This window comes from Exserohilum turcica (genome assembly GCF_000359705.1).
Source record: "Exserohilum turcica Et28A unplaced genomic scaffold SETTUscaffold_9, whole genome shotgun sequence".
In the NCBI taxonomy this organism is placed as follows: domain Eukaryota; kingdom Fungi; phylum Ascomycota; class Dothideomycetes; order Pleosporales; family Pleosporaceae; genus Exserohilum; species Exserohilum turcicum.
Window position 1 is genome coordinate 1,361,052 of NW_007360310.1, and position 24,535 is coordinate 1,385,586.

General features: G+C 57.1%; 8 protein-coding genes across 8 annotated transcripts; 3 read left to right on the forward strand and 5 right to left on the reverse strand.

The window, feature by feature from the left end:
* Positions 1 to 293: 293 nt before the first annotated feature.
* On the reverse strand, positions 294 to 2,331 carry SETTUDRAFT_144264 (uncharacterized protein; the record flags this gene model as incomplete). Its single annotated transcript, XM_008033398.1, has 2 exons — positions 294 to 1,410; positions 1,466 to 2,331. 2 exons carry the CDS (start codon positions 2,329 to 2,331, stop codon positions 423 to 425), a joined length of 1,854 nt encoding a protein of 617 aa, XP_008031589.1. The 3' UTR covers positions 294 to 422.
* Positions 2,332 to 4,166: 1,835 nt separating this feature from the next.
* SETTUDRAFT_24544 (uncharacterized protein) lies at positions 4,167 to 7,044 on the reverse strand (the record flags this gene model as incomplete). The annotated part of the gene is made up of 2 exons (XM_008033007.1): positions 4,167 to 6,172; positions 6,234 to 7,044. 2 exons carry the CDS (start codon positions 7,042 to 7,044, stop codon positions 4,167 to 4,169), a joined length of 2,817 nt encoding a protein of 938 aa, XP_008031198.1.
* A 2,226-nt stretch (positions 7,045 to 9,270) lies between these two features.
* Positions 9,271 to 11,288, reverse strand: SETTUDRAFT_35917 (uncharacterized protein; the record flags this gene model as incomplete). Its single annotated transcript, XM_008033071.1, has 4 exons — positions 9,271 to 10,477; positions 10,524 to 10,762; positions 10,812 to 11,198; positions 11,253 to 11,288. The coding sequence occupies 4 exons, from the start codon at positions 11,286 to 11,288 to the stop codon at positions 9,271 to 9,273; spliced, it is 1,869 nt and encodes a 622-aa protein (XP_008031262.1).
* A 274-nt stretch (positions 11,289 to 11,562) lies between these two features.
* SETTUDRAFT_182128 (uncharacterized protein) lies at positions 11,563 to 14,522 on the forward strand (the record flags this gene model as incomplete). The annotated part of the gene is made up of 2 exons (XM_008033399.1): positions 11,563 to 11,782; positions 11,830 to 14,522. The coding sequence occupies exons 1-2, from the start codon at positions 11,575 to 11,577 to the stop codon at positions 14,520 to 14,522; spliced, it is 2,901 nt and encodes a 966-aa protein (XP_008031590.1). The 5' UTR covers positions 11,563 to 11,574.
* Positions 14,523 to 14,777: 255 nt separating this feature from the next.
* On the reverse strand, positions 14,778 to 16,515 carry SETTUDRAFT_174679 (uncharacterized protein; the record flags this gene model as incomplete). Its single annotated transcript, XM_008033400.1, has 2 exons — positions 14,778 to 16,304; positions 16,338 to 16,515. The coding sequence occupies 2 exons, from the start codon at positions 16,513 to 16,515 to the stop codon at positions 14,845 to 14,847; spliced, it is 1,638 nt and encodes a 545-aa protein (XP_008031591.1). The 3' UTR covers positions 14,778 to 14,844.
* A 231-nt stretch (positions 16,516 to 16,746) lies between these two features.
* SETTUDRAFT_124514 (uncharacterized protein) lies at positions 16,747 to 18,673 on the forward strand. Its single transcript, XM_008033401.1, has 4 exons — positions 16,747 to 16,819; positions 16,875 to 17,023; positions 17,079 to 18,453; positions 18,510 to 18,673. The coding sequence occupies exons 1-4, from the start codon at positions 16,817 to 16,819 to the stop codon at positions 18,567 to 18,569; spliced, it is 1,587 nt and encodes a 528-aa protein (XP_008031592.1). The 5' UTR covers positions 16,747 to 16,816; the 3' UTR covers positions 18,570 to 18,673.
* Positions 18,674 to 19,932: 1,259 nt separating this feature from the next.
* Positions 19,933 to 23,623, forward strand: SETTUDRAFT_24549 (uncharacterized protein; the record flags this gene model as incomplete). Its single annotated transcript, XM_008033008.1, has 2 exons — positions 19,933 to 22,317; positions 22,370 to 23,623. 2 exons carry the CDS (start codon positions 19,933 to 19,935, stop codon positions 23,621 to 23,623), a joined length of 3,639 nt encoding a protein of 1,212 aa, XP_008031199.1.
* Positions 23,624 to 23,750: 127 nt separating this feature from the next.
* SETTUDRAFT_158001 (uncharacterized protein) lies at positions 23,751 to 24,494 on the reverse strand (the record flags this gene model as incomplete). The annotated part of the gene is made up of 1 exon (XM_008033402.1): positions 23,751 to 24,494. One exon carries the CDS (start codon positions 24,492 to 24,494, stop codon positions 23,751 to 23,753), a length of 744 nt encoding a protein of 247 aa, XP_008031593.1.
* Positions 24,495 to 24,535: the final 41 nt, after the last annotated feature.

Sequence of the window (24,535 nt, forward strand, 5' to 3'; positions counted from 1 at the left end):
GGGGGTGTGTAAGAAGGGGAAGGGAAGGGGAATGGAGGGTGGTTGCTTCACGCGCGTGCGCGCGCGCCGCGGCACCATGATTAGTGAGCTTGATGGCTGAAAGCGGTAACGCGGTGGGGGAGGAGCCGAGGCACAAACAAAAAAAGGGTACAGTAAAAAGGGGACGATGATGGCTAAGGCTGAGCATTATGTCATTGGGAGAGAGAACACACATGTGCTGACTTAGTTACACATCTACATTCACACACAGACATTAACAGGGGCACGAAATATTTGATGAGAAAAACCAGCGTGTACGTAGGATTGTGGCTACAGACTTTGAGTAAAAAAAAATCTAGTGTGCTTCAAACATAAGAACAAGAAAAGAAACCACGTCACGAAAAAAAAAGGTTAAAAGGTTTGCTGACTACTGTCGGCCGACTTCACCATACGACGCCCCGCCAGTCAAACGCGCCATCGATATTCCGCCACTTGTTCTGGATAATGGCATTGTCCCAGCCCATCATGACGGCCAAGAGCTTGCAGGTCGAACTGCTCACCGTACAAATGACTGTGTCGGCCTTGCTTAACATGGCCAGGTCAAGGAGATAAGCGCGGCCGACGAGCTCACGTAGTTTCATGGCATCAGGAGAAACTTCGGCAGGATTGATCTTCTGCGTGTCTTGGGCGTTGCCCACGGGTTGGCCGAGCGAGAAGAAAATGTTGCGATAGAAGCCGCCTTCCCAGCCCGTGATCTCGTCAATCCACCGGTTCTTCTTGGGTTCTTTTTGAGCAGCTTCGAGCTGAGCCTTGGTAGCGAGCGCAATGCGGTCCTGTGCCCGCACACTGTTCGGGCCAAGCTCCGGTGAATCGTAGACGAGTGGGTCGTCCGAGGCAAGCACCATCTTTGAGCTGGTATGGCGCGCTTGGACGGGGTCTTTGGAAAAGGGGGACGAAAGTAAGTTGCGCTTCTTTGGAGACTCGCCTTCTACAATTTCAATATAGATATCGCGCGCTGTGTCAATGTATCTCGTAAGCGGGACATAGTCCTCCTGGTACTGGAATTCAAAGGGGTGCTTGTCTCCGTGCCGGACGTGCATGCCAATGCTGATCCCACCTTCAGCCTTGATAGAACCGTACATGTCCAAAGACTTTTGAAGCACGTACTTTTCGTCCTCCTCGCGCATCTTAAAGAGAGCTTCGTATCCAACGCGGGCAAGGCCGAAGATGTTAACTTGTCGCAGTACGCCCCCCTTGGTAGGATCCTCCCATTCCTCGGTAAAAGCGTGGCCGAATGTGTTCCTAATGGTTGCGGCACTGGTCATGATGTGGCGGGCTGTATGTGGACAAGGGACGATATGGGAAGTTGGCGGAGGAAGACAGTCTACAGCAGGTGGGGGTTGAAAGTAGGTCAAGTACTTGCCGTAGGGCCTGGTCACTGTCAGTTTCCAATAACCCCGGTGCTTCTGTGAGGTTAGGAACTTACCAGCGGGAGTCGTCAATGAAAAAGGCACGGTTCTCGGATTTTGCCAGACCGTACGACATCCACAATCGCATCAGCGTAGTGCCAAACCCAGGATCTTCCGTCTCCATGACGTAGGTCAAGCTCTTTTCACAGACCTTGAGCCCCTCCTTTGGCACTCCATCCTTCATCGATGCATCGTCGACAAAGTTCTTGGGCCTCTTCCCAGCCTTGGAGGGCGGCAACAGTGCCTGTTCTTCCGCCTCTTGGATGTCGATGTAATACTGGTCCTTTTGGTAGTAGCCCAACATCCTCCTGGCCAAGTTTGACGATTTCTGTGCTCCTTGTCGGATTTCCTTTGCCACCTCCATAGACTGGTGGCAAATGTCGCGGTAGTGTCTGGGTTCCAGGGGGAAGTCGTAGGTTGCTGGTATCGATATTGTCCACCTCGTCTTGCCCTTTGCATCCACGAGTGCGACAGCAGAGGGCTCATGTGGCAGTCGGCTCCCTCCGACCATTTCCCAGTCGTTTTCCATCTCGTCCTCGTATCCAGTTGTGTGGTGCGTGTTTACGTATACCTGTCTCAACACGATCCACAACACAAAAGCTATGACACAGCATCCTATGAGTATCCTCTTGACCAGCTTGGTGTGGTTTCTCCTTGGGTTCTTTCCATGCTTTGGTAGCAGACTCGGAAGACTCGGGCTTGCAGGGGGGGATCTTGCAAGCAGTCCTCGCCGTGAGGGGGCTGTGGGAGAGAGGAAAGCGCTTGAGGTGGCCGAGTGAGGTGGGGGTTCCAACTGCGAATAGTGGGCTGTCGACTGTAGAGACAGATTGGGGTTCCGTCGTGCGTGCATCTTGGTCAACTTTTTCGTGGCCTGGTTCAGCATATTGGACACTGAAATATTGCTCAGTTATGAGCTCTGCTGACAGCTGAAGGTGAAGCTGGGGACAGGTGTGTGATTCCGGCCCAACCGGGCGATCTGATGGCCGTGCGTGTGGTACGACTTGGATGATGAAGCGTTATGCAGGACACCTCTGACCCGTGCAGAGTGATCGCTGTGAACGGGGAAAAATGCAAAGGGTAGTCAAGGAGGGGATAAAGGCACTGCCTTTCAAGCAAGAAAGTGTGTACAGTAGAAGGAAAGTCGAAGTGTCAGGACACAGTCCCCGGGCCTTGAGAGTATGTAGAGAGAAGAAAAGTGAGGGAGAAGAAGAAGAAGAAGAAGAAGAAGAAGAAGAAGAAGAAGAAGAAGAAGAAGAAGAAGAAGAGAAACAAGAAGAGAGGAAGAAAGACAGGGCGCCTTCACGAATCCATACAGACAAGTTGGCAACAAGGGCGGCGATGGGACATTTGCACAGGATGCTGGTCCCTGGTGCAAGAGTGGTTTCACAACCCAAACGAAGTCGGAGGGGAATTGCGCAGACAAACGATCGTCATCCAGGAGCCAGGTACTCGAGTCCGACAATCTCGGAGGATGCGTTGCAGAAAGACCAGTAGGCGGGCCGGGTGCACGGGAGGGCCGACTCGAGAAGGGCTGCAGAGGCCGTGGTAGGATCAAAGGTAAGATTGGGGGAAGACGGGGCCTTAGTTATTGCAGCGGCGGTGGCATGAGGATGGCGGAAGGCGTCGTGCTACCACTAGTCGGAGGGGAGCTCATTTCGTTGCGTGTGCGGGGGCGAGGGGCGAGGTTGTTTCAGCGTGGCCGGTTAGTGGCGCTCGTTGATGCGCCGGCGCTGAGCGGAGGCGCGCTCCGGCGCTAGCGGCGAGCGAGGAACCACATGACAGCGTCCGCCACCGTTGCCCATGGCCGTTGGCAGCCCATGGCCATCTATTCGCTGCGCAGTGGAAATAGAAGCAGCTTTGGCCACAAATAGATGCTCTGCAACTGTGTCATGCCGAGCCCGCCATGTATGCAGTAAGACGGCCACGGCTCAGCCTCGTGGGATCGACCCGCGGCTACGATGCATCTGGCCACTAGCACCATCACCATCACTAGGATCACAACTACACCTCCACTCCACCTACGCCATCTCCGTGGTATTGCTCTCTCTAGAGCTTTGTTCTTCAGAGCCATACGTATATATATATATATATATATATATGTAAACATCATGCAACGGCGCTTCTAGCTATCCTACTGATGAAACCAGTCCATGTCATCCATCCAAGACGGACCAAGGAGCTACTGAATATGGCTACTATATGTGAATCATAAACAACAAACCATCTGCGGAGCTATGTAAGATAAAAAAGGGGTATCAGGTCGAAATTCCCTTGGCACAGGAAGATAACAAGAAGAAGAAAAAGCGCAGAAAGAGAAGAAGGAGAAGGAGAAGAAGAAGAAACAAAGTAATAGTGTACAATCCGCCCGGGGCCGCGTCGAATGGGGGGAGCAGCAGTACAACAGTAGGCCTCCCCCATTCACACATGCCCGTGCCATACCCATCTCGTGTGCGGTTCCCGGTTTCCAGCTCGGGTCCCATGCCTTTGCCACCATTATGCTCCGTGACCCAACCAACGCCAGTCGCTATGGATGCCGTCGAGTCTAAGAGAGATTGCTGAACGCGGAAAGAAAGAAGAAATAAAAAGAAACTTTTGAAGTACTTTGTCCGGCACCGCCGATGCTGGCATTTCTCATCTCCATTACGGTACTTCGCTTGTTCATGGACGAACTGATGCGGTACTGTTCGCCCTCGCACTCGCTGCGTGGCCAAGCGCCCATCAGCCTTCAGTGACTGGCATCAAACTGCTGCGCCTGGCAGTCTTCTCAACGCGACCCGTGATCATCTCGTCAAGCATGCGTGTCATCTCTTCAATGTTCTTGGTCGAGCCGTTGGTCGTCGCCCCAGGAAGGAAGTGTGATTTGACGCCGCCAACAGGCGACGTTGGGCCTTTCTGGGCAAGGCTGATCGCGCTGCCGTCGCTCGCACTGCGTTGGTAGCCCGAAGTGCGACGGCTCCCGGGGGATTCGCTTCCCAAGTCGTGTGCTGTTTCGCTCTTCTTGCGCGCTGACGTAAGGGCCGCAATCATTCGCTCCTTGTCTTCGAGTTGTGCCCGCAGATTCACAATCTCGTTGTCTCTCTCGGCAAGAGCTGCAATCATGCCGCCTTCCTCACTGCTCGTGAGTCGGTGTGTCAATGACAGAGAGATGCGAGAATGGCTTGCTCTTCGCGCGTGCAACAAGCGCTTTTCCAGCGTAGCAATGTACCGGTTCTTGTCCGAAAGGTCGGCTTGCAGTGCTTGTATCTGTATGCTCTGGCTTGCGTACCCGTCGCCGTTGTCGCCGATCGAATCGTCCTCTTCGGAACCGTCCAGGTGTAGCTGGGGCGTGCTTTTTCGATGGCTGCAAACTCCCAGCGTGGCATGACTTGCAGAAGAGCGGATTGACACGGGCCTCATATCCGCGGGCGTGTTGCTCATCACGGAGCCGCGCTGCAGGCTCAGGGATGAGAAAGAACGGCCATTGTTGACCCCAAGTGACTTTGAACTCAAAATCAAGCGATTCAAATGCTCGATTCGCTCCTTCAATGCAGTCCTGGCCAGCTGCATCTCAAGCATCTGCTCTTCGTGTCGTTGCTTGTCTTGGAGCTCGCGGGCCTTCTCTTCCTCCTTGTCTTTCCTCAAGTCGTCATCCTCTTCCTTTTGCTTGGTCTCCTTGGACTTGCCCTCTGCAAGCTGTCTCTTTAGGTCTTCAATCTCCAATCTGTAGCGGTCCAGCAGCGCCCGGCTCCCGGCATCTCCACCAGCCCCAACAGAGTCGTCGGCCTTCTTGGCGTGGCTGACAATATTATTCTTAGCTCGAGATGCAAACTTGAGAGTATTCAAGGTTTCGCCGGTATGGCTTGCCGCGGCTGCAGGACTGCCACTAGCGCCGATTTGAATCGTGCACAGAATGCTGACCAGCGAGTTACCGGAGAGCGCGGGTTGCAAAAGTCGTGTGAGTTTGCTGTCTCGGTATGGTAGATGCTTGTCGCCCTTGCCCTTGTCTTTTTCAGACTTGTCCTTGTCAGAAGCCAAGCGGCCGATGACTGTACCCAAGGTAAGTAAACTCTTGTTGATATGCGAACCTTCGGTCCGTCTCTCTTTGCTGTCAGCAGCCTTTTCCGACCCGGCTAAATCGATCAGACTCAGTGTCGAAACACGGACGCCACCCGGTACAATGGCTGACCGTTTGTCCCCGCCCGATGCTACAGGACCAGGTGCTCGCTCTCTGCTTTCGACGACAATCTGCACAACAGCGTGACTTCGCGAACTGCGGGCATTGAACTGTGTGCCTGCCACCTTTCGCGAGTTGTCTCCTCGGGCAATCACTCTCAGCAGCTGTGTCGGACTCTGCACAATTTCTTCCTTGAGCGGCGTCGCATAAACACCACGCTTGCTGTCCTCGCGCAGCTTGATTTCCTCAACAGGCCCAGTCTGACCGTTCATGCCAGCAGGGGGTCCCACCAGCAAATCGATAATCTTTTCGTTGTAAATTTCAATGTAGCTGACCCGCAGGAGGAATTCACGCTGGGGCGTCTCTCGGATGTACGAGAAGATGTCCGTGATGGCCAGTGGGATTACACCAGGGTTGGTTGCCGTGCCTTGCATGGAGAAAGTTTTACCAGTTCCAGTCATGCCATAGGCGAAAACGGTACCGTGATAGCCTTCCATGACCCGTCGAACAAGTCGCTTGGCTGCCGCATCGTAGACGCGTGCGTTGTTATCTTGGGGGTCGAATACGTTATCTAGGACACGTTGAGTCAGCTGGGCCCAGTCGTTGCAGGAGTCGGCGTGTGCAAACTGTACCATAGTAGTAGTCTCCACCCTCCTTGCCCCGGTAGGCTATCAGGGCGCGCTTGTTGTTGACCTCCCATTGCAAGTCGGGCTTGCCATCTTTTGCAGCGTCCGGGCGCACTCGTACGCTGACAATGACGTTGCCTTTTCCGTCCTTGCCTGGCTTGCCATCTTTTTGCGCGCCGTCCTCGCCATCTTCAGCGGTAGTCGCGCTTGTTGTATACGAGCCCTGGGGAGACGAGTTGCGGCTGTGCGGCGGAGAGGGGAGACTCAGATGTCCGGCCTCGATGGCGACCGAGTCTGCGCTGCCGTTGAGTAGGCTGGGAGGGGAGAGGGGCGACTTGGGCAGCAGACCCCGCGCGCCACCCATATTCGAGGTCCGAGGCATCTTGAGACTGCTGTCGCGCGAGGGTACAGATTTATTCGATCCGGATGAGATTCTGGAGCCGGGAGCGTCTGCTGCGGGCGTGGAGCTTGTCGCGAGCGGACTTCCGGGCGTGGAGCGTCCGCCATGCCTTGGGGGTTGCGGAAAGGAGCCAATGCTGACGGTCTTGCGTAGGGCTTTGCCTGATGCAGTGCCAGAGCCGCCCTCGTCCGAGGGCAAGGCCGAAGCAGTGGAAGCGAGCTTGGAACTTGACAGGGACCGGTGAGGCAGGGCAGAGGAGGACACTGTGCGGGTGTTTGTGGCGCCGGGGAGCAGTGAGGGGCGGGACGTGGGACCGGCATTGGCGCTGCGAGACTTTGCGACGGGCAGCGAAGGCAGCGGACCTGTGGGCGGCGCAATCGAGGAGCGCGCAGGGCGAGGGAGCGAGTTGCCCGACATGTTGGAGGAGCGTGGCGCGGGTGTAGGAGTGCTAATGCCGGCTGCGTGGCAGATGTTGGCGCTGGCCTGCTGGCGCGATTGCCGTTTGTTTTTTTTTATTTTGCAAGTGGTGGTCCCTCTACGCCACTGCACACATGTCCGTCGCGTACCCGGCTATGCTCAGCAGAGTCGGACAGGCGTGGCGATGCAAGGAAATAGAGGCGTGGGAAGCGGTGGGCGTGGACTCACCCGCAGCATTCACGCTGGCACGCTCGTATGTAGACCGGCAGCGGGCAGGGGACGCGGGCGGCGGGAAACAACAGGCGTGGGCGGCGGCGGCGGCTGATACAGTGGCAGTGTGGGGAGGAAGGGATTTCCTGGCGTGCACGCGCGGCGGAAGCAGTCGGGGGCGCGAGGGGGAGGGGGTGACGGCGATATGGCGACGATGAGGATGGTCGGGATGTGTCAGGACAGGCAGGAGACTCAGGGTCTTGGGGGTCGGGTGCCGGTCTCGCTCGCGGGCTGGCGCTCTCTCTGTGTCTCTCTGCGCGCAGTGGCAGCCAGCACAAGCAGGGCGTCGGGCCCGGCGTGGTGGGGAAAAAGGAGCGTTGATGAATGGCTCCGCTCGTCGCCGAAAAGCCCAAGCGTGCTCCTCCCCTGGGCGGCGGATACGTGAAGGGTGCAGGGGGCCCGAGAGAAGGAGCGACCGACAAAACCTCCGCTACAGGGCAGGGCAGGGCAGGAACGAGTGGGAGAGTTTGCTGGCTGCGACTTCCCCAGGCGCGTGCGGAGACGGCAGGCGCGATCCAGCCGGTGCAGGCGCAGGCAGCGTGGGCTAGCCGGCACCTGCCTCCTGCGTGCGGGCTTGGTGCTTGGTGCTTGATGCGTTGCTTGGTGCTGCGCTGCAAAAGGGGCTTCACCTTCACCTGCTCCTGCCCTGTCCTGCCCTGCTCCTGCCCTGTCCTGCCCGGCCCTGCCCTCCTACCCCCGCCTATACACCTCCCTCCCTCCCTCCCTCCCTCCCTCCACCCACGCACCCACCGCCACGACACCAACACCACACCACCCACGTTGCCCCGTCCACGCACACGTCCGCGTCGACCATTCTCTTTTTCTTACATACGCGGGCCACAGACTTAGCAAGCACGTTAGGGTAGGCCTTGCCGTCCAGTAGTCCAAGCGTACGTTGGCTGCTCCCCCCAAGGACCCTGGCTCTGGCCCTGGCCCTGGCCCAGCCTGGCTAGCCTGGGCCTGCACGCCCATGATTCCGGCTATATGCAAGCACCCATTCGTCGTCGTCGTCGGCACGCCTGCTGCTCACTCTCGCCCCATCACCAGCCGAGACGCCCTCGTGTCCGGTCAATCTCGACTGCGCCCTGGCTCCCATGTCTCCCACGACCGCTCGTCTCCCGCCTCACAAACTCTCGCGCTGCTGCTGACTCCCTCTTCCGCTGCACCCGTTTCCCCAGCGACGGCTTGCGTCAACGGCGTCTGCAACAACACACGCCGCCCCGGAGACGATCCCCTGCGCATCCCTCCCCGACACTGCTCTTCATGCCGCCCGCGCCTCTTTGTCACGACCTCAATGCTCCACTACGCGTCGCCGGCTGCCGGCACTCGACGCATGCTGGCAGACGTCTGCTCCCCTACACCAAAGTCATTTGCAATCTCCGCTTGCCAACGCCACGGTTGACTTAAAACGGCCTCCTTGCATTTTAGCTCGTCCAATCGCATCTGCTTACGGCAGTGCCTCGTCGACGGGATGACTGAGTTGGGTAGCGGACGGCCAGTGCGCCCCCCCATGGTCCCGCTTTGGGCCGCCGAGAGAACCCATCCTGGTGTACGCGATAGCGCTTTCTCCGGTCCGATCTCAACTCAACACATCGCATTCCGCAATCGCTACACCAGTGGGTTCGATCGCCCATACTGCATACACTTTGGTGGGGGAACTGGCTCGTCGCTAGGATCAAAAGGGGGGCCAGTCCCACGCGAATCGTGGAGAGGTCGCCGCTGTGCTCTGTTCGGTACTTTGCTGATGCCGGCACTCAAATCTAGTCACTCGTGAAACACCCAAAAGTGCCACTTGGAGGCCATTGCATCGGGTGCTGCCGACCATCTCAACACAGGGACCAGTCAGAATATTCCCATCAAACTTCAGCCGTGTCATGCAACGCCATGTCACCGGCACTGCCTCTTGACACCTCCACCCTCCAACATACAGCCAGACAGGCACACTGACAAGCTGCTTTACAGCACACCCCACCCAAACACCTTCTGTCCAAGCTGCGTAATCACAAGATACTGCCACTCCCATAGACGGAGATCAATCGTCATCTCCAACGCGCCACAGAGCGCTATCCGCGAAAGCAAACTGCCCACCCCGACCCAGCTAAAGTTATTGACAAAGTCTAGTGAACTGACGCTACGGTGCGGGCCTGCGTGCAGTCCTTGGCTGGCCAGATAGTGCGAAGCAATTGTGCGTAAAGTCACCATGCGGATGGGAAGCATGGCCAGACCAACAAGCTGAGCGCGTACCATGGCACTAATCATCTGAGCAGGCTCGCACGACAACTGAGTCACTCGATGATACGACTTCTTGTCCGCCAAGTGTGCTGCACTGGACAGATCGCCAGCTCCGTGGTCTCGAGAAGAACCAAAGGCTTCGGCAACCTCGGTATGAGTGGACAGTGTCCGAGGCGGAAGACGAACTTCCATCTCCACAATGCCTTCCCGTGACGTAATACGTATCCGTGGGTCGTTTTCGTCTTGCTCTGACTCTGCTGTTGAGGCCGGTGGCGTCGTAGAACGCATCAGCTCTTCCAATATGTCCATCTGCATGTTGATCACTCCCATATCTATTGGCTCGCTCCCGCTCTCTTCCCGTGTCTGCACGACGGGTAGATTTAGTGGTGTAGCGTTCGTGACTCGTGTGCCACCAATGTCTATCGTCCGGTCATTTCTTGAATCTAGTGTGGGGGCAAGCTCAATGGCTTGCTTCTGCACTGTGCTCGGCCATGTCACTGGCGAGGCCCAACCAAGCATTGCGAGTACCGTCTGGATGGCATTTCGGATTAGCGGAGGTGATTGCCGGCGGAGCCCCAGCACAGCCAGGGCACGGTCTTTCCCGTTGGCGTCCCGGTGAGGCGTATCAGGCTTGTCAGGGCGAATAATGGACGACTCGACAGCTTCGTACACACAGGCGTAAATCCAGCGCTCCATCGAGTGTTCCACACACAAGAGAACCACTGGCGAAGTCACAATAGCCCTGAAAAAATCCAAACCGGAACTACAGGCGTCGTAGTGCAACGAGAGTGGTAGTAGTGGCGACGAGCTTGTAAAAGGGATAAGAGTGCGCCACGATGGGAGTAGGGGGCGGGCGGGTACGAGACCCAAGCGTTGCAATGCCGCGTGATAGAAGAACGGGAAGCAAACAAGCTCCAGGCCGAAGCGAAGGCTACCCAGGGTAAGCGAATACACAAGCCGACGCATATGCAACATACCTTGATTTTAACATTCCTCTCGCCCGACGGAAGAAGCTTCGTGTCTTTGCACTCGCGCGCGTTGCATAGAGCAAACGTTCAACCGGCTGATACAAGAACGTGCTATAAACGGCAGCTTGTATGTTCATCGTAGCAAACACTCGAGGGGCAAACCCTGCATAAATCAGGGATGCCCCAGAGATGGTGCCTTCGGAAACAGCAATTTGATTAAAGGAAAGGCCATGGTGAAAGCGAAATGTCTGCCAATGTTAGCAGTGGCTGCTTCAGCATGGACCCAGTGCGCCGCACCAGCATCCTCTCTCGGAGGGTCCCAATCCACCATGTGCACATGTTTTCCACGAGCGTGGTAGCCAAGGCGATTGCATTTCCCACCGTGTCCTCGGCTTCAAGCAGTTCAAGGCGCTCTTCGCTTGAACCCGGCAGTCCCTCGGCGGGCGAGTGTCTTCGTTCCACCACGCCCACCGATGCAAGCACATCATTCTGGGCACTTCTCAGCCTTCTTCCATATTGGTGAGACCGTGGGTTGATTGGGTTGCCGCGCTCATCGTAAAGTTGGACGTAGTTATTAGCTGTGGCCTCGTGGTATCGTGATGGTATCTCGGACTGTGCTGATTCCAGCTGGACGTAGTCTCGAGACTCTGAAGCAGATTGTGTAGGCTGAAAGGCAGACCGCCCCTATTCCTGGACATTAGACATGTCTTGCGCGGGGTGCTTGGGCGGGGTCTATACAAAGGCAATCTTGTCCAGGTAGGCTTGTCGGCCCATGGCGGTAGAAATGTGGGCGAGTATTATAGGGCGTAAGTGATGGTGAATGCAATTCCCGCTTGCTCCGAGTGCAATCTTGGGGACATGCTGGGTGTTGAGAGCACTGTCGACATTGCGTTGGTGGTCGAGTGCTCGAGAGACAGGCGGCCGACGGACGCGCTTGCGCCAAACGTCAGCGCGTGGCTGCGGCTGCCGTTATCGATAAACTTTTTTCCCTTCTCAAGTTTCGCGACAGGCCTCGCCCACCACCTCGCCGGCCCCAGACACCAGCACCCTTCACACCACCATGGCCGCGCAAAGAACTGCCGTAAAGACTACATACGAGGTCGCCCGCACCTTGCAGCCTATATACTCGGGCGGGAGCCTGGCATTGAGCCAGGACGGGCGCATTCTAGCTGCGAGCTTGGGTGAAGATGTCCTCCTCACCAACCTCTCCAATGGACAAGAGCTTGGAAGAATCGAGGGCGACGGTGAACCCATCACTGCACTGACCTGTAAGGGTGACGTCTTTTCTGTAGTCACAGCCGCTAACCCGCGCCAGTAACGCCCTCGGCATCGCATCTCATAGTATGCTCGCGATCGCTATCTATGCGCCTCTTTTCCCTCAGTCCCTCAGAGAGCGAAGACGATTCTATCGAGCTAGAGCTCCTCCGTACGCTCAAGCCGCATACGTCTCCTGTAGTGACATTGGCGACAGACCGCACGGGAACACTGCTGGGAACCGGAGGCGCAGATGGTGTCGTCAAGGTTTGGGATATTCGCGGCGGCTACACTACCCATACCTTCCATGGCCACGGTGGTGTTGTTTCCGCGCTTCACTTTTTCGAGGTAGAGGTCGCCGAGGGGGACGATACATCCGAGAACAACAAAAAGAGGAAGAGGAAGTCGAGGCAGGAGGGCATAGAGGCGGAAGAAGCTCAGGGCGAGAGCCGGATACAGTTTCGACTGGCATCTGGTGCTGAGGATGGCAAAATACGCATCTGGGATCTGCACAAGAGAAAGAGCGCCGCAGTACTGGATTCGCATGTTTCTGTGGTTCGATCGCTGCAGTATTCGCCGCACCAAAAGGTACTTGTCTCTGGCAGCAGAGACAAGACTTTGATTGTGTGGGACTCGCACAAATGGAAAGCACAGAGAACAATTGCTGCGCTGGAAGGAATCGAAAGCGCTGGTTTCATTGCAGATGGCATGACTCTGTACTCTGGTGGAGAAAATGGCCGAGTCCGACTTTGGTCAGCATCGAGCGGACGGGAGCTCACCGCAGAGCAAGAGCCTGGAATAGAGACGGACGAGATTGTCAATATCCTCCACTACCCGTCATTACCGTACCTGATCTCGGTCCATGCCGATCAGGTGCTCAACTTCCACTCTCCCAAATCCGCCGAGTCGCTTGTTATGGAAGAAACCATCGAGCCTCTGGCAGTCTTCCGCCGCGTCTCTGGAACGCATGACGAAGTCATTGACATTGCATACGTTGGCCGCGACAAATCTCTTATGGCATTGAACACCAACTCGGAGGACATCCGGATCATTAGGCTAAACGAGTCAGACGGAGGCGATGCGACAGAAGGCAGATACTTTGGCGCAGATGTAGGACTTCTCAAAGGGCATGATGACATTGTCATCTGTCTGGATGTCGATTGGTCAGGGCATTGGCTCGTTACAGGTGCAAAAGACAACACAGCCCGGCTATGGAGATTGGATCCTGAAAACGGATCGTATACGTGCGCAGCAGTCCTCACCGGCCACGCCGAATCACTGGGGGCCATTGCGCTGCCTCACACAGTGCCCCAAGAATCCTCGGCTGCATTCACAGACCCGCTATCACATCCTCCAGCCTACATTGTAACCGGATCACAAGATCGGACGGTTAAGCGATGGGACACCACCAAGGAAATGAAGGGAAAACTACGAGCAAAATACACCCGCAAAGCACACGACAAGGACATTAACGCAATCGACATTGATCCGTCTGGGACGCTGTTCGCTTCTGCCTCGCAAGACCGCACAGTCAAGATATACTCTGCTGCCGAGGGAGAGGCTATCGGTGTCCTTCGAGGCCACCGACGTGGTGTTTGGAGCGTCAAGTTTGCGCCAAAAGACTCACAGGCTCCAAACTCGGGTGGCAAAGGCTTGATTGCCACTGGCAGTGGAGACAAGACAGTCAAGATTTGGAGCCTGGCAGACTACAGCTGTCTGCTTACCCTCGAAGGACATTCCAACAGTGTCTTGAAGCTCGCATGGCTCCCTTATCGTCCGGTTGATGCGCGAGACAAGCGAGGACCGCAAGTAGCCTCTGCCGCTGGTGACGGACTGGTCAAAATCTGGGACTCCGTCTCAGGCGAGGCCATGTCCACACTCGACAACCACACCGATCGCGTTTGGGCCCTCGTTGCGCATCCGCAAACGGGTGCTCTCGTGTCTGGCGGTGGCGACAGCGTCATCACCTTCTGGCAAGACACGACAAGCACCACGCTCGAAGCGGCCACCAGCGCCGAAACCGAACGCATCGAGCTCGACCAAAAGCTGCAAAACTACGCCTACGCCGGAAACTACCGCGACGCCATCGTTCTCGCCCTGCAAATGGACCAGCCCGCCCGCCTCTTCTCCCTCTTCAAATCCGTCGTCGAAACAGACAACCCCGACACAAACAGCCTTTCAGGCCTCGCCTCCGTCGACGACGTCCTAAACAACAACTATGAGTGTGAAAATATGACATTGAAATGTGCACACGCCATAGTACATAAATTCAGGAAAAAAAAAGAAGAAAAAAAAGAGATAAAACCCCCCCCCCCCATATCTACATACATAACATGCATCTCAACCATATTTTTTTGGCAAACCCGCCTACGTACGTACCTACTCGACCATAGCCACATCCCTCTCAAGTCGCATCTGCGCGGTACCATTAGGAACAGCAGCCAGCTCGCCAGCCACCTCATCCATTTCATTGAGGGTAAAATCAAGCAGATAGCTCTCATCGACAAGGTCCTCAACGCGCTTGTAGTGCCTCTCAGAATACACTTTGATAGCGTCGAGGACATCCTTCAAGCTACCCTTGGCACCGACCTTGGCGCGGGGTCGGAGGGCGGCGAGGCGGGAGGCAGGATAGGATTTTACGATTGTAAAGAGGATTTTCTGGGCGATGGGGGCGGTGCGGACGTTTGTGTTCCAGTCGCGGAGGCGGAGGAGCAGCTTGTAGAGCTGTTGGTCGGCAAGCGAGGCGCGGTCTGATTGGATTGGTGGGGTTCTGTGCAATGAAATCGGTCAAAAGTGGTAGTATCTGATGAGTGAGTGAGTGCTGGTAAAAAAAAAGGAAAAATTTGCTTCTTCTTGTTGTGTGTGTGTGTGTGTGTGTGTGTATTTCGCACTATGTGATCAAGGTATATGGCATCTCTCTCTCTTTCTCCTTCTCTCTTTCCAGAAGTCCCCAAAAAACAAACTATTTATACAAAATAACAACAGCAATCCTGCCATCCCTCCCTCTCTCTCTCTCTCTCTCTCTCTTCCCTTCCTCACTCCCTCCCGCCCAGCGTCCCCTACCCACCACCACCTCCTACGACCTCCCCCTCCCCTTCTGCCCCCTCCTCCTCTCCCAAACCATAAGATAGGCCTCCTTGGTAAACAGCGTCTCAGCACGCTCCTTTTCAACAAACAGATCCTGAATGCCATACCAATCCTCTCTCGCACGGTCCTTGACCTGTACTCTCCAAATCTTGCTTTCCTGCTCGCCCTCAACACTATCATCCTTCTTCTTAACCGCCTCATGCGTAATGTTGGCTACGAGATCGTACCAGATGGGTTCGCCGGGGGGATATTCGGCGGGATTGGGTTCGACGTAGGGCGCCATGTCGAGGGAGTGAACGGGGAAGGTGACGATAGTTGGGTTGCGCTCAGCTACGAATTTGTTTTTGGAGAAGCGCTTGATGTTGAAGAGGAGGTAAGGGGGTAGCGGGTGGAGGAGGCGGTATCGGACTCTGTTTTTTGATTTTTCCTGCGGCGTTACGCCGTTGTATTTGGAGAGGATGTTGACGAGGGGCACTTGGGGGATGATGTTTTTTTCGAGTGCGTCTTGGAAGAGCGGGGCGGCGGGCAGGTCGAGGGTTAGGACGAGGAATTTTGTGGTTTCGGTTTGGACGGCCGCGTCTTCGAAGCGGAGGCGGTCGCCGGCGTCGGCGCGGGCCGTGATTTCTTGTTGTTCGATTTTCAGCGTGCCTTGGAAGACTTTCTGGATGATGCTGCTGTTGGGTTTTGTGCGTGAGCCGCCGACGGCGAGGTGCAGGTTGTTGAGGAACCAGGAGAGGAAGTCGACGGGGTCGGATTGGTCGGTTAGTGTGAAGCGCTTGGAGGAGCGCAGGGCGATTTCCTGGAGGAGTTCGTGCGGCGACACGTGCGTTTTGAAGGCGCGTGGGTTCCAGATCTTGCGGACGAGGGTGCTGAAGCGCTGGGCGAGTTGAGGCCGGCTTGACAGGTCTTCGAGCATAAAGTAGTTTCGCAGTGGGACGACGTGCGCCAGTGCTTGGATTACCACGTTGAAGTAGTCGTTTGCTTTGATGTTGTTCATGCCCACAAAGCCCGGTATGTATTCGCGATTCGACAGGTCCCACGACACCTTGGGCTCTTTGTCCAACTTGGCTACTTCCTCCTTGCTCATGCGCGGGTCTACGACAAACTTGATGTCGTCGAGCGACTTGGACTTGACCTCGTAGCCCTCTGGAAGCACATAGACCTTCTTTGTCTCCATGTTGACATACACATGATGCCCCTCTTCCAGCGCGTGGAAATATGCTTGTGACTTTGGCCCCCGACCCTGGTAGTATTTCCCACACACCAGACAAGCATAGACGTTGATGTTGGATAGCGTGACGGAGCACAGCTTCTCAAAGTCGAAGTCGAGAACCTTGCGATTGATCGTGTCGAGGTAGAGATCGGTATACCCGGCTTCTGGGGCCGTCTGGCGCTTCGGCGCAGCGACTACAGGCTCGTCGTCGTCTTGGTCGTCTAATGCGCCAGCTTCTTGAAGCTCCGCATGCTCCTCCGCATCTGCGCCCAAGATGTCCACCTTTTCTTGATCCTGCACCCGCGGATTCATGAGATGCCCATTGCTTGTCGCGCCGTTTGTCTCAGAGTCGTCCATTTCTTCATCCTCGACTTTTGGGCGCTTCATGGCCGGCGATGGCGCGTCGTACGTTTCCTCGAGAGGCTCCAAGGCCGGTCGCTTCGACATGATGCGCAACGAAAAATGGCGAAATTTTGGGGTTGCAAAGTGAAGACGGCGCCAGCAGCGCGATACGATCAGAATTCCAGCAGCTTCTCGGTGGGAGGGTGTCGGGGAGCAAAAGTGGTGGGCATTCCCAAGGTCACGGACTCCGGTGGAACCATTGGCCGGGGACAGCTCCGCGCAAACACCGCAAACACAGCTGCAACGCGGGCAGGACAAGAAAAAAAGTCGCGTCCAGGCACCACTCGGCCACCAACGCCACACCTTCTGAGATACCCCTCTTTGCTTGCCTAGCAACAACAGCAAGATGGTATAGGCCCTTGTATTCCCTCTCCAACAAGCGTGGGTGCTGACCATACGCCCAGTCCAACCCCACTCAGATCTTTGCCGACGACGTAACGGAGGAGAAGGGCGAGAATGCGCGCCTCTCCGCTTTCGTGGGAGCTATCGCAGTGGGAGACCTGGTGAAGAGCACATTGGGCCCCAAGGGCATGGACAAGATTATGCAGTCTGCGTAAGTGTATACTGCCCCGCTCCCAGCATGCGCTTCGACTAATGTCTATGGAAAGTTCGACTGGCGAAATCATGGTCACAAACGACGGTGCTACCATTCTCAAAGCGATTGCCCTCGACAACGCGGCCGCAAAAGTACTGGTCAACATTTCAAAAGTGCAAGATGACGAAGTCGGTGACGGCACCACGTCGGTGACGGTGCTGGCCGCCGAGCTGCTGCGTGAGGCGGAGAAGCTGGTTGACCAGAAGATCCACCCCCAGACCATCATCGAGGGATACAGGATAGCAAGCAGCGCGGCGCTCAAGGCACTGGAGAAGATTGCCACGGACCACAGCAATGACAAGGACGAGTTTAGGAAAGACCTCGAGGCGATTGCCCGGACAACGCTCAGCTCCAAGGTGCTTTCTCAAGACCGCACACAGTTTGCCAAGCTTGCCGTCGACGCAGTGCTCAAGCTCGGGGGCTCGACGGACCTGACACATATCCAAATCATCAAGAAGGCTGGAGGCAAGCTCAAGGACTCGTACCTGGACGAGGGATTCATCCTGGACAAGAAGTTTGGCGTGAACCAGCCCAAGCGGATAGAGAACGCCAAGATTCTGGTGGCCAACACAGCCATGGACACGGACAAGATCAAGATTTTCGGTGCACGAGTAAAGGTGGACTCGACAGGCAAGCTGGCCGAGCTGGAGAAGGCTGAGCGGGAGAAGATGAAGGCCAAGGTGGAGCGCATCAAGGCTCACGGCATCAACTGCTTTGTCAACCGCCAGCTGATCTACAACTGGCCGGAGCAGCTCTTTGCGGATGCCGGCATCTGCTCGATTGAGCACGCCGACTTTGACGGCATTGAGCGCCTGGCGCTGGTTACTGGGGGCGAGATCACATCGACGTTTGACCACCCCGAGAACGTCAAGCTCGGACACTGCGACCTGGTCGAGGAGGTGATTATTGGCGAGGATGTGTTGATTAGGTTTTCAGGCATCAATGCGGGACGAGCGTGCACGATTGTGCTGCGTGGAGCGACGGAGCAGCTTCTCGACGAGGCGGAGCGATCGCTGCACGACGCGCTCGCAGTGCTCTCGCAGACGGTCAAGGAGCCGCGGACAACGCTGGGGGGTGGGTGTGCAGAGATGAACATGGCAAAGGCTGTGGCCGAAGCAGCACAAAACGTAGCGGGCAAGAAGGCGATTGCCGTCGAGGCGTTTTCCAAGGCGCTGCAGCAACTGCCCACGATTCTGGCAGACAATGCGGGCTTCGATTCGAGCGATCTAGTGACGCGGCTTCGCAAGGCTGTCTACTCGGGCTTGACCAACTCGGGGCTGGATCTCCTGTCGCCCGGAGGAGGCATTACAGACATGAGGGAGCTAGGCGTGATTGAAAGCTACAAACTCAAACGGGCGGTGGTATCGTCGGCCTCGGAGGCAGCCGAGGTAAGTGACGCGGCGGCAGCGAGCGAGCAGCGTGAATGGTGTACTAACTTTGGCAGCTCCTGTTGCGCGTAGACAACATTATCCGCAGCGCCCCGCGACGACGCGAGCGCATGTGAGGGCGAGGCGAGGCGAATCCAGACGACCATGGCAGGCATGCAGGCACACTTAGGTAGCGTGTATATTATGAAGGCACATGAATGCAGTCGGACCAGTGTGTTAGGGGCGCAGCGTGCATGTCTTGAGCGGTCTGGGCATTGTGCAGCGTGCAAGAAGCGTGTGTATGTGAGTGAGTGAGTGTGCGTGTGTGTGCATGTGAGTGTACATGTGTGTGGGCTGGTGGTCGAGGGCGCGTTCACGTGATGACACATGTCAGTGCAGGTGTTTAGCTGTTGGGCTACTGCGCGCCAAAGGTCCGGTGCTGACATGCGTTTCATATCCTTGTCTCGCCATTCCACCACACGCCCTGAGACGACACACCTCAGCACCCAAACGGGCAACTTTGGCCTGATTTTTTTCTCCTCGCGTACCTGGCTACCGCACACCAGGCCTGGACAGGCGTGAGGGTGTGGCAGCCAGGTGCGGGCGGAGCATCAGTACATGTGCGTCTTTGGCCCAGGCTGTCGATGGGCAGGCGAGATGCAGGCGAGATGCAGGCAGCGGACGCCGGGGGGTTTGGGGATCGTGGTTGTGATGCGGGGGTGTGTGGGATACACTTCGCCTACTACGCCACCATGGCGTATGGGGCTTCGCTGCCCACGCCGTGTTTCCTGTGCCTCTACCCGTACCTTGACGGGGGGTGGAGGGGGGCTGGCGCATGCTCGACGTCGAGATGGGGGGGGGGCAGCCCGGCTCCCAAGACAGCAGCAGTGTTATGGTGGCGGCGGCGGCGGTGGTGGTTGGGCTTGTTGTTATTACATGTACTGCCATCACCACAGCCAGGAGCGAGGGCCCGTCTGACGGCGGTGATGACGGCTGACTCCACGGCTGGCCCAGCACGACGAAAGAGATTGACGCGACAGTGCGCTGCAAGTTTGGCGGGCGGTGCCATGGCTGCACCGTCGGCCGCCGGTGCAGCGCGAGCCAGCCAGTCGAGGTTGAGGGCGGCTGCGCGGGGCCCGGCTGGGGGCCGTCGGGGCGAGGAGGAGCTAGTAAACGAGAGAAACAGGCGAGTGTATCGACACGGAGCCTGCTAGTCGAGGCCGTTGTGGTGGTGAGCGACGACGCCGACGCCGCCGACGACGCACACGGCGTGGGCTGACGAGGCCCCGGCCGCTGCCCCAGCTGCACTCGCCCACCCCCGCGCGCGTGCTTAATATCGTCTCAAAATCGCTGCCACAGGCACCGCCCCCCCCCCTCCACAACACAACACACTCACTCACTCACCCCCATCACGGCTCGCGGATGCTTCATCTCCCTCGCCCTCGCTGCCTTCTGCAGGCCTCGCTCTAAGCTTCCCCCTCTCGTGCCCGCACCCACGCAATGCCGCGTCCGCGCCGGCCGCCTGGTGCTGGCTCGGCCCTCACCACACTCGCCCTCGTGCTCCTCACGGGGCTGGTGGCCGCTCAGCAGCAGCAGCCACACCCTCCACCACTCGCAGCACAACACCCACCACAGCAGCCCCCCCAAGCTCCACCACACACCCCCCACGCCCCGCACCCGCCCGTCCATGTAGACCATGCACCGCACCTCCTCCACCACGACCACCGCGACCACGACAATGTCCGCGACCACGCAAAGCCCGCCCACAAAGACGCGGCAGCCGACGCAGACGGCCGCCGCCCCTACCCGTCCCTCCACAGCCGCAACGTGCGCGCCCTAGCAACCAGAGTTCCTTCTGCTCCAGCCATCAGCGCTGTCAGAGCCGATCCTGCCAGATATGCAGCCTCGGGACGCCTCGTCCCCGGAGCGCGCTCTCTGCAGGATTGGGAAGTTGAGGACTTTGTGCTCCTGGCGACCGTCGACGGCCACATCCACGCACGCGACCGCTACAACGGCGAGGAGATCTGGGAGCTGACGGGCCGCCCCATGTTGGAGACCATCTACAACGCGTCGGGCGGCAGCGTCGACCCCCAGGACCAGCCCTTTGTCTGGATTGTCGAGCCGCGCGAGGACGGAGCCCTCTATCTGCTCTCGCCCGGCCCCTACCCCCATCTCCAGCACCTGGGCGTCACGGTCAAGCAATTGGCCGAGAATGCACCTTATTCGAGCGACGACCCGGGCCTTCCGGTCGTGTACAATGTCGAGAAGAAGACGTTTATGCTGCTCGTCGACGCCGCCTCGGGCATCGTCAAGCAGAGCTTCAGCTCCAGCGGCTCCTTCCCCCACGACGACAGCTGTGCCCCCGAGTCGACAAACTACTTTAGTGCCCGCGAGCGCGATTGCCGGGGCGTCATTGACATTGGCCAGACGCAGTACACCATCACCATCCACAACAAGAAGACCAACGAGCACATCTGCACCCTCAAGTACGCCGAGTGGAATCCCAACAGCCGCGACCGGGACCTGCAGTCGCAGTACGACCAGACGCTCGACAAGCAGTACATCTACACCACGTACAATGGCGAGGTCATTGCCTTTGACTACAAGCGCCCGCGGTCTCACCAACGCCCGCTGTACCGCCAGCGTCTCCCTTACCCAGTCGCACGCGTCTTTGACGTAGCCCGGCCTCTGAACGACCAGTCTGCAGACCCGCCGCTCGTCCTTTTGCCGCAGCCTGCAGGCCCCGTCTTTTCAGAGGACAAGGCCAACCATGTCCTGCTCAACACCACCGAGTCAGGCGCCTGGTATGCATTGTCTGAAGTCAACTACCCTGCCGTGACCGATGGCGCCCCAGACGCAATGTGCTACAAGCAGAACCAAGCCGTCTACGACTGGGATGCTGCCTACGCCCTGCCGGACAAGAAGAGCCTCGTCGGAGTCCACAGGCTCGACTACAAGATCCCGAACCTGCCAACGCAGCTGCTCGGAATCCCCGCCCCAACCTACTACGAGTCTATGAATGACCAGGTCATCTCAAACCCACCAGCAACATCCCCGAGGCAGCATCATCAGCCGCCAAGCATTGATGCCCCGCCAGAGACTCCCGTCGATGGGCGGTCGTCGGTACATGTCTACCTCTACATCCTGGTGGCCATCTGCCTCTTTGGCGGGGTCGGTGCCTCTGTGAAGCCCACAATGGCCGAGTCCTGCATGAGCTATTTGAAGCAGCTCGTCCATGCGAGCAACATCAAACAGCCTCTGCCGCCATTGGTTCCCTCGCCAGAACCTGAGGCCAAGTCAACCGACGAAAAGGTTCCTGTTCTCTCCAATGCGGACGAGGCAACTGAAGAAAAGCCCGTCGTGGAAACCACTGACAAGGACGAAAATGAGCCCCCTGTCGTGGTAGAGCCCAAGGAGAAGAAGGTGGTTACCTTTGCCGTGCCAAACGACCAGGAGGAAGATCTTGCACCGCTCTCTAGGACTACAACTGCCGATCAAGGCTCTCCAGCTGGAGATGAGGCTGCTCTGCCCGAGGCAAAGCTCAACGCCGACGTTGAACCAACGGCCAACAGCACCGAAGACATGTCGCAAGATGCTGCCGCCGCGCCTGCTACACCAAAGAAGAAGAAGACACACCGAGGCAGACGAGGCGGTCGCAAGCTGAGTAAGAATCAGCAAAAAGAAGAAGACGAGGTCAACCGCATCGTCAATGCAGCCAAGCAATTGGAAGCCGGCCCCCGCCTGCATCCAGATGAACTCACCGTCAGCGGTAGTGATGTGCAGAATGTGTCTGAGATTAAACGTATCGGCAAACTTACCATCGACCAAGACAAGCTCTTGGGTAACGGAAGCGGTGGTACGTTTGTCTTTGAAGGCAAATGGAAGGTATGTTCACCACTGCTGAGTATCCACCACGCTCGTGCTGACATGATTACAGGAAGTCAAGGTGGCTGTCAAGCGCATGTTGCCCCAGTACTTTGGACTTGCGGAGCAAGAGGTCAAGCTCCTACAGAACAGCGATCCGCATCCAAACGTCATCCGGTACTTTGATGATGAACGAGACGAGAACTTTCTCTACATCGCCGTCGAGCTCTGCCAAGCCAGTCTCTTCGACCTGTACAAAGACGGGCGGCCTGGAGAAGAGCTTAGCGAGGAACATCAGCGTTTGGTCAACAAGATTAGCGGCAAGGCATCGTCGTGCCTGTACCAACTCGCTGCTGGTCTCAACCACCTCCACCACCTCCGCATCATACACCGCGACATCAAGCCACAGAACATTCTCGTCGCACAGCCTATGATCACATCCAAAGACGATGTGCGCTTGGTGATTTCGGACTTTGGGCTCTGTAAGACTTTGCCCGACAACGTTAGTACTCTTGTGGGTACAACTGGCAACGCAGGTACCGTGGGCTGGAAAGCCCCTGAGCTCATAACACAACCCAAGGAGTTGGCCAGTGGAAGCTCTCAAGGCTTTTCTCGCGACTCGTCGAGTTCGACGGATCCGGTCGCACAGGGTGTCAAGCGCGCCGTAGACATCTTCTCCCTGGGCTGCGTCTTCTACTACGTACTGACGGGTGGCTGCCATCCATTTGACGACGAGGAGGGCTGGATGCAGATTCGAGAATACAACATCAAGAAGGAAAAGTCTAATCTTGACCGCCTTCTTCTCGGAGCTGACTCAGTGGAACCACACCACCTCATCCAATGGATGCTTCGACCACGCCCTGAATCCCGCCCGACGGCCCTTCAGGTCATGAACCACCCCTTCTTCTGGGACGACCAGAAGCGGCTCGACTTTTTGTGTGACTGTTCTGACCACTGGGAGCGAGAGCCCCGAGACCCACCATCGGACCACCTCTTGCAGCTTGAAGAATACGCACAGGATGTCCTTGACCACCGACGTAACTTCCTGGCCAAGCTCGATCCCGGCTTCGTCAACTCTCTGGGCAAGCAGCGCAAGTACACGGGCGACCGGATGTTGGACTTGTTGAGGGCGTTGCGCAACAAGAAGAACCACTACGAGGACATGGAGGATGCCATCAAGGCCAAGGTTGGGCCGCTGCCGAGTGGATATCTGAGGTACTGGACTGTCAAGTTTCCGCAGTTGCTCATGAGCTGCTATGAGGCGGTGCTGGCATGTGATTTGGAGTGTGAGCCAAGGTTCAAGAAGTATTTTGAGAGTGCCAAGTAGGGTTTGGCGAGGGCATTGTCGTTGAGGTTGTTATTGTTAACTAAAAGTACTCGAGTAGAGTTGAAGGGACGTCACCAGCTTGCTCAATTGAATGGACATGACCATGCTCAAGGCTAAATATAAGCTATTATCTCTTCAGTGCACTTCCATCTAAATCTGCCAGGCTTGCTTTGGCCATGGCAGGGTTGTTCTCCAAGAGCTCCTGCACCCGCCTCTCAAAGGCCTTGACCATGTATTCAGCCACCCTAGGTGCTACGCCCCCGCTCAAAGCCGCATACATTGGATTCGCAAACGAGAACTCGACAGCCAGACTGACATGGGTTTTGGCATCGTGCAGAGGCTCGACCGTCCATGTACTCCGCAGATAGGTCAGCAAGCCATTGCTCCCTTGGCTTCTATCCACCGCCTGTGCCGCCTGCTCGAAATGGTGCTGAATGTCCTCGGCCTTGAGTGATGTTTCCGCATCGCCTCCTACACTCTCTACATAGCGCCCCGGCACGCAATACACTCTGCTCGCAAAACTTTCGGTAATGCCGCCAAAGCCCGACGTCAGCACGCCTTCAGAAGGCCAGCGCCGCCCGTAGGCTTTATCTGGGGCCGACCATTTCGTGATGGAGCTGTGCTGACAGTAGGGCAGGAAACTTTGGTAGTTGGGCACGTCGGCTATGATGGAGTAAACGGGGGCCGAGGGGTACGGCAGTGTCCGCGCAGCAGTAAGGACTTGCGGCGCAGACTTTGCGTTTGGGAGCGCGGAATTGAGGGCTTCGAAGGGGTTGGGCAGGAAGGCTCGTCGCTGGTGGGCGCAACAGAGTGGGCGGAGGCGCGTTGAGGTTTGGGTAAGCGGGCGGCGGGCGGATCTGAGCGTCGCCATGGCGGGGTCGATGCTGCTAGACGGGCTGTTTGGGGCTGAAG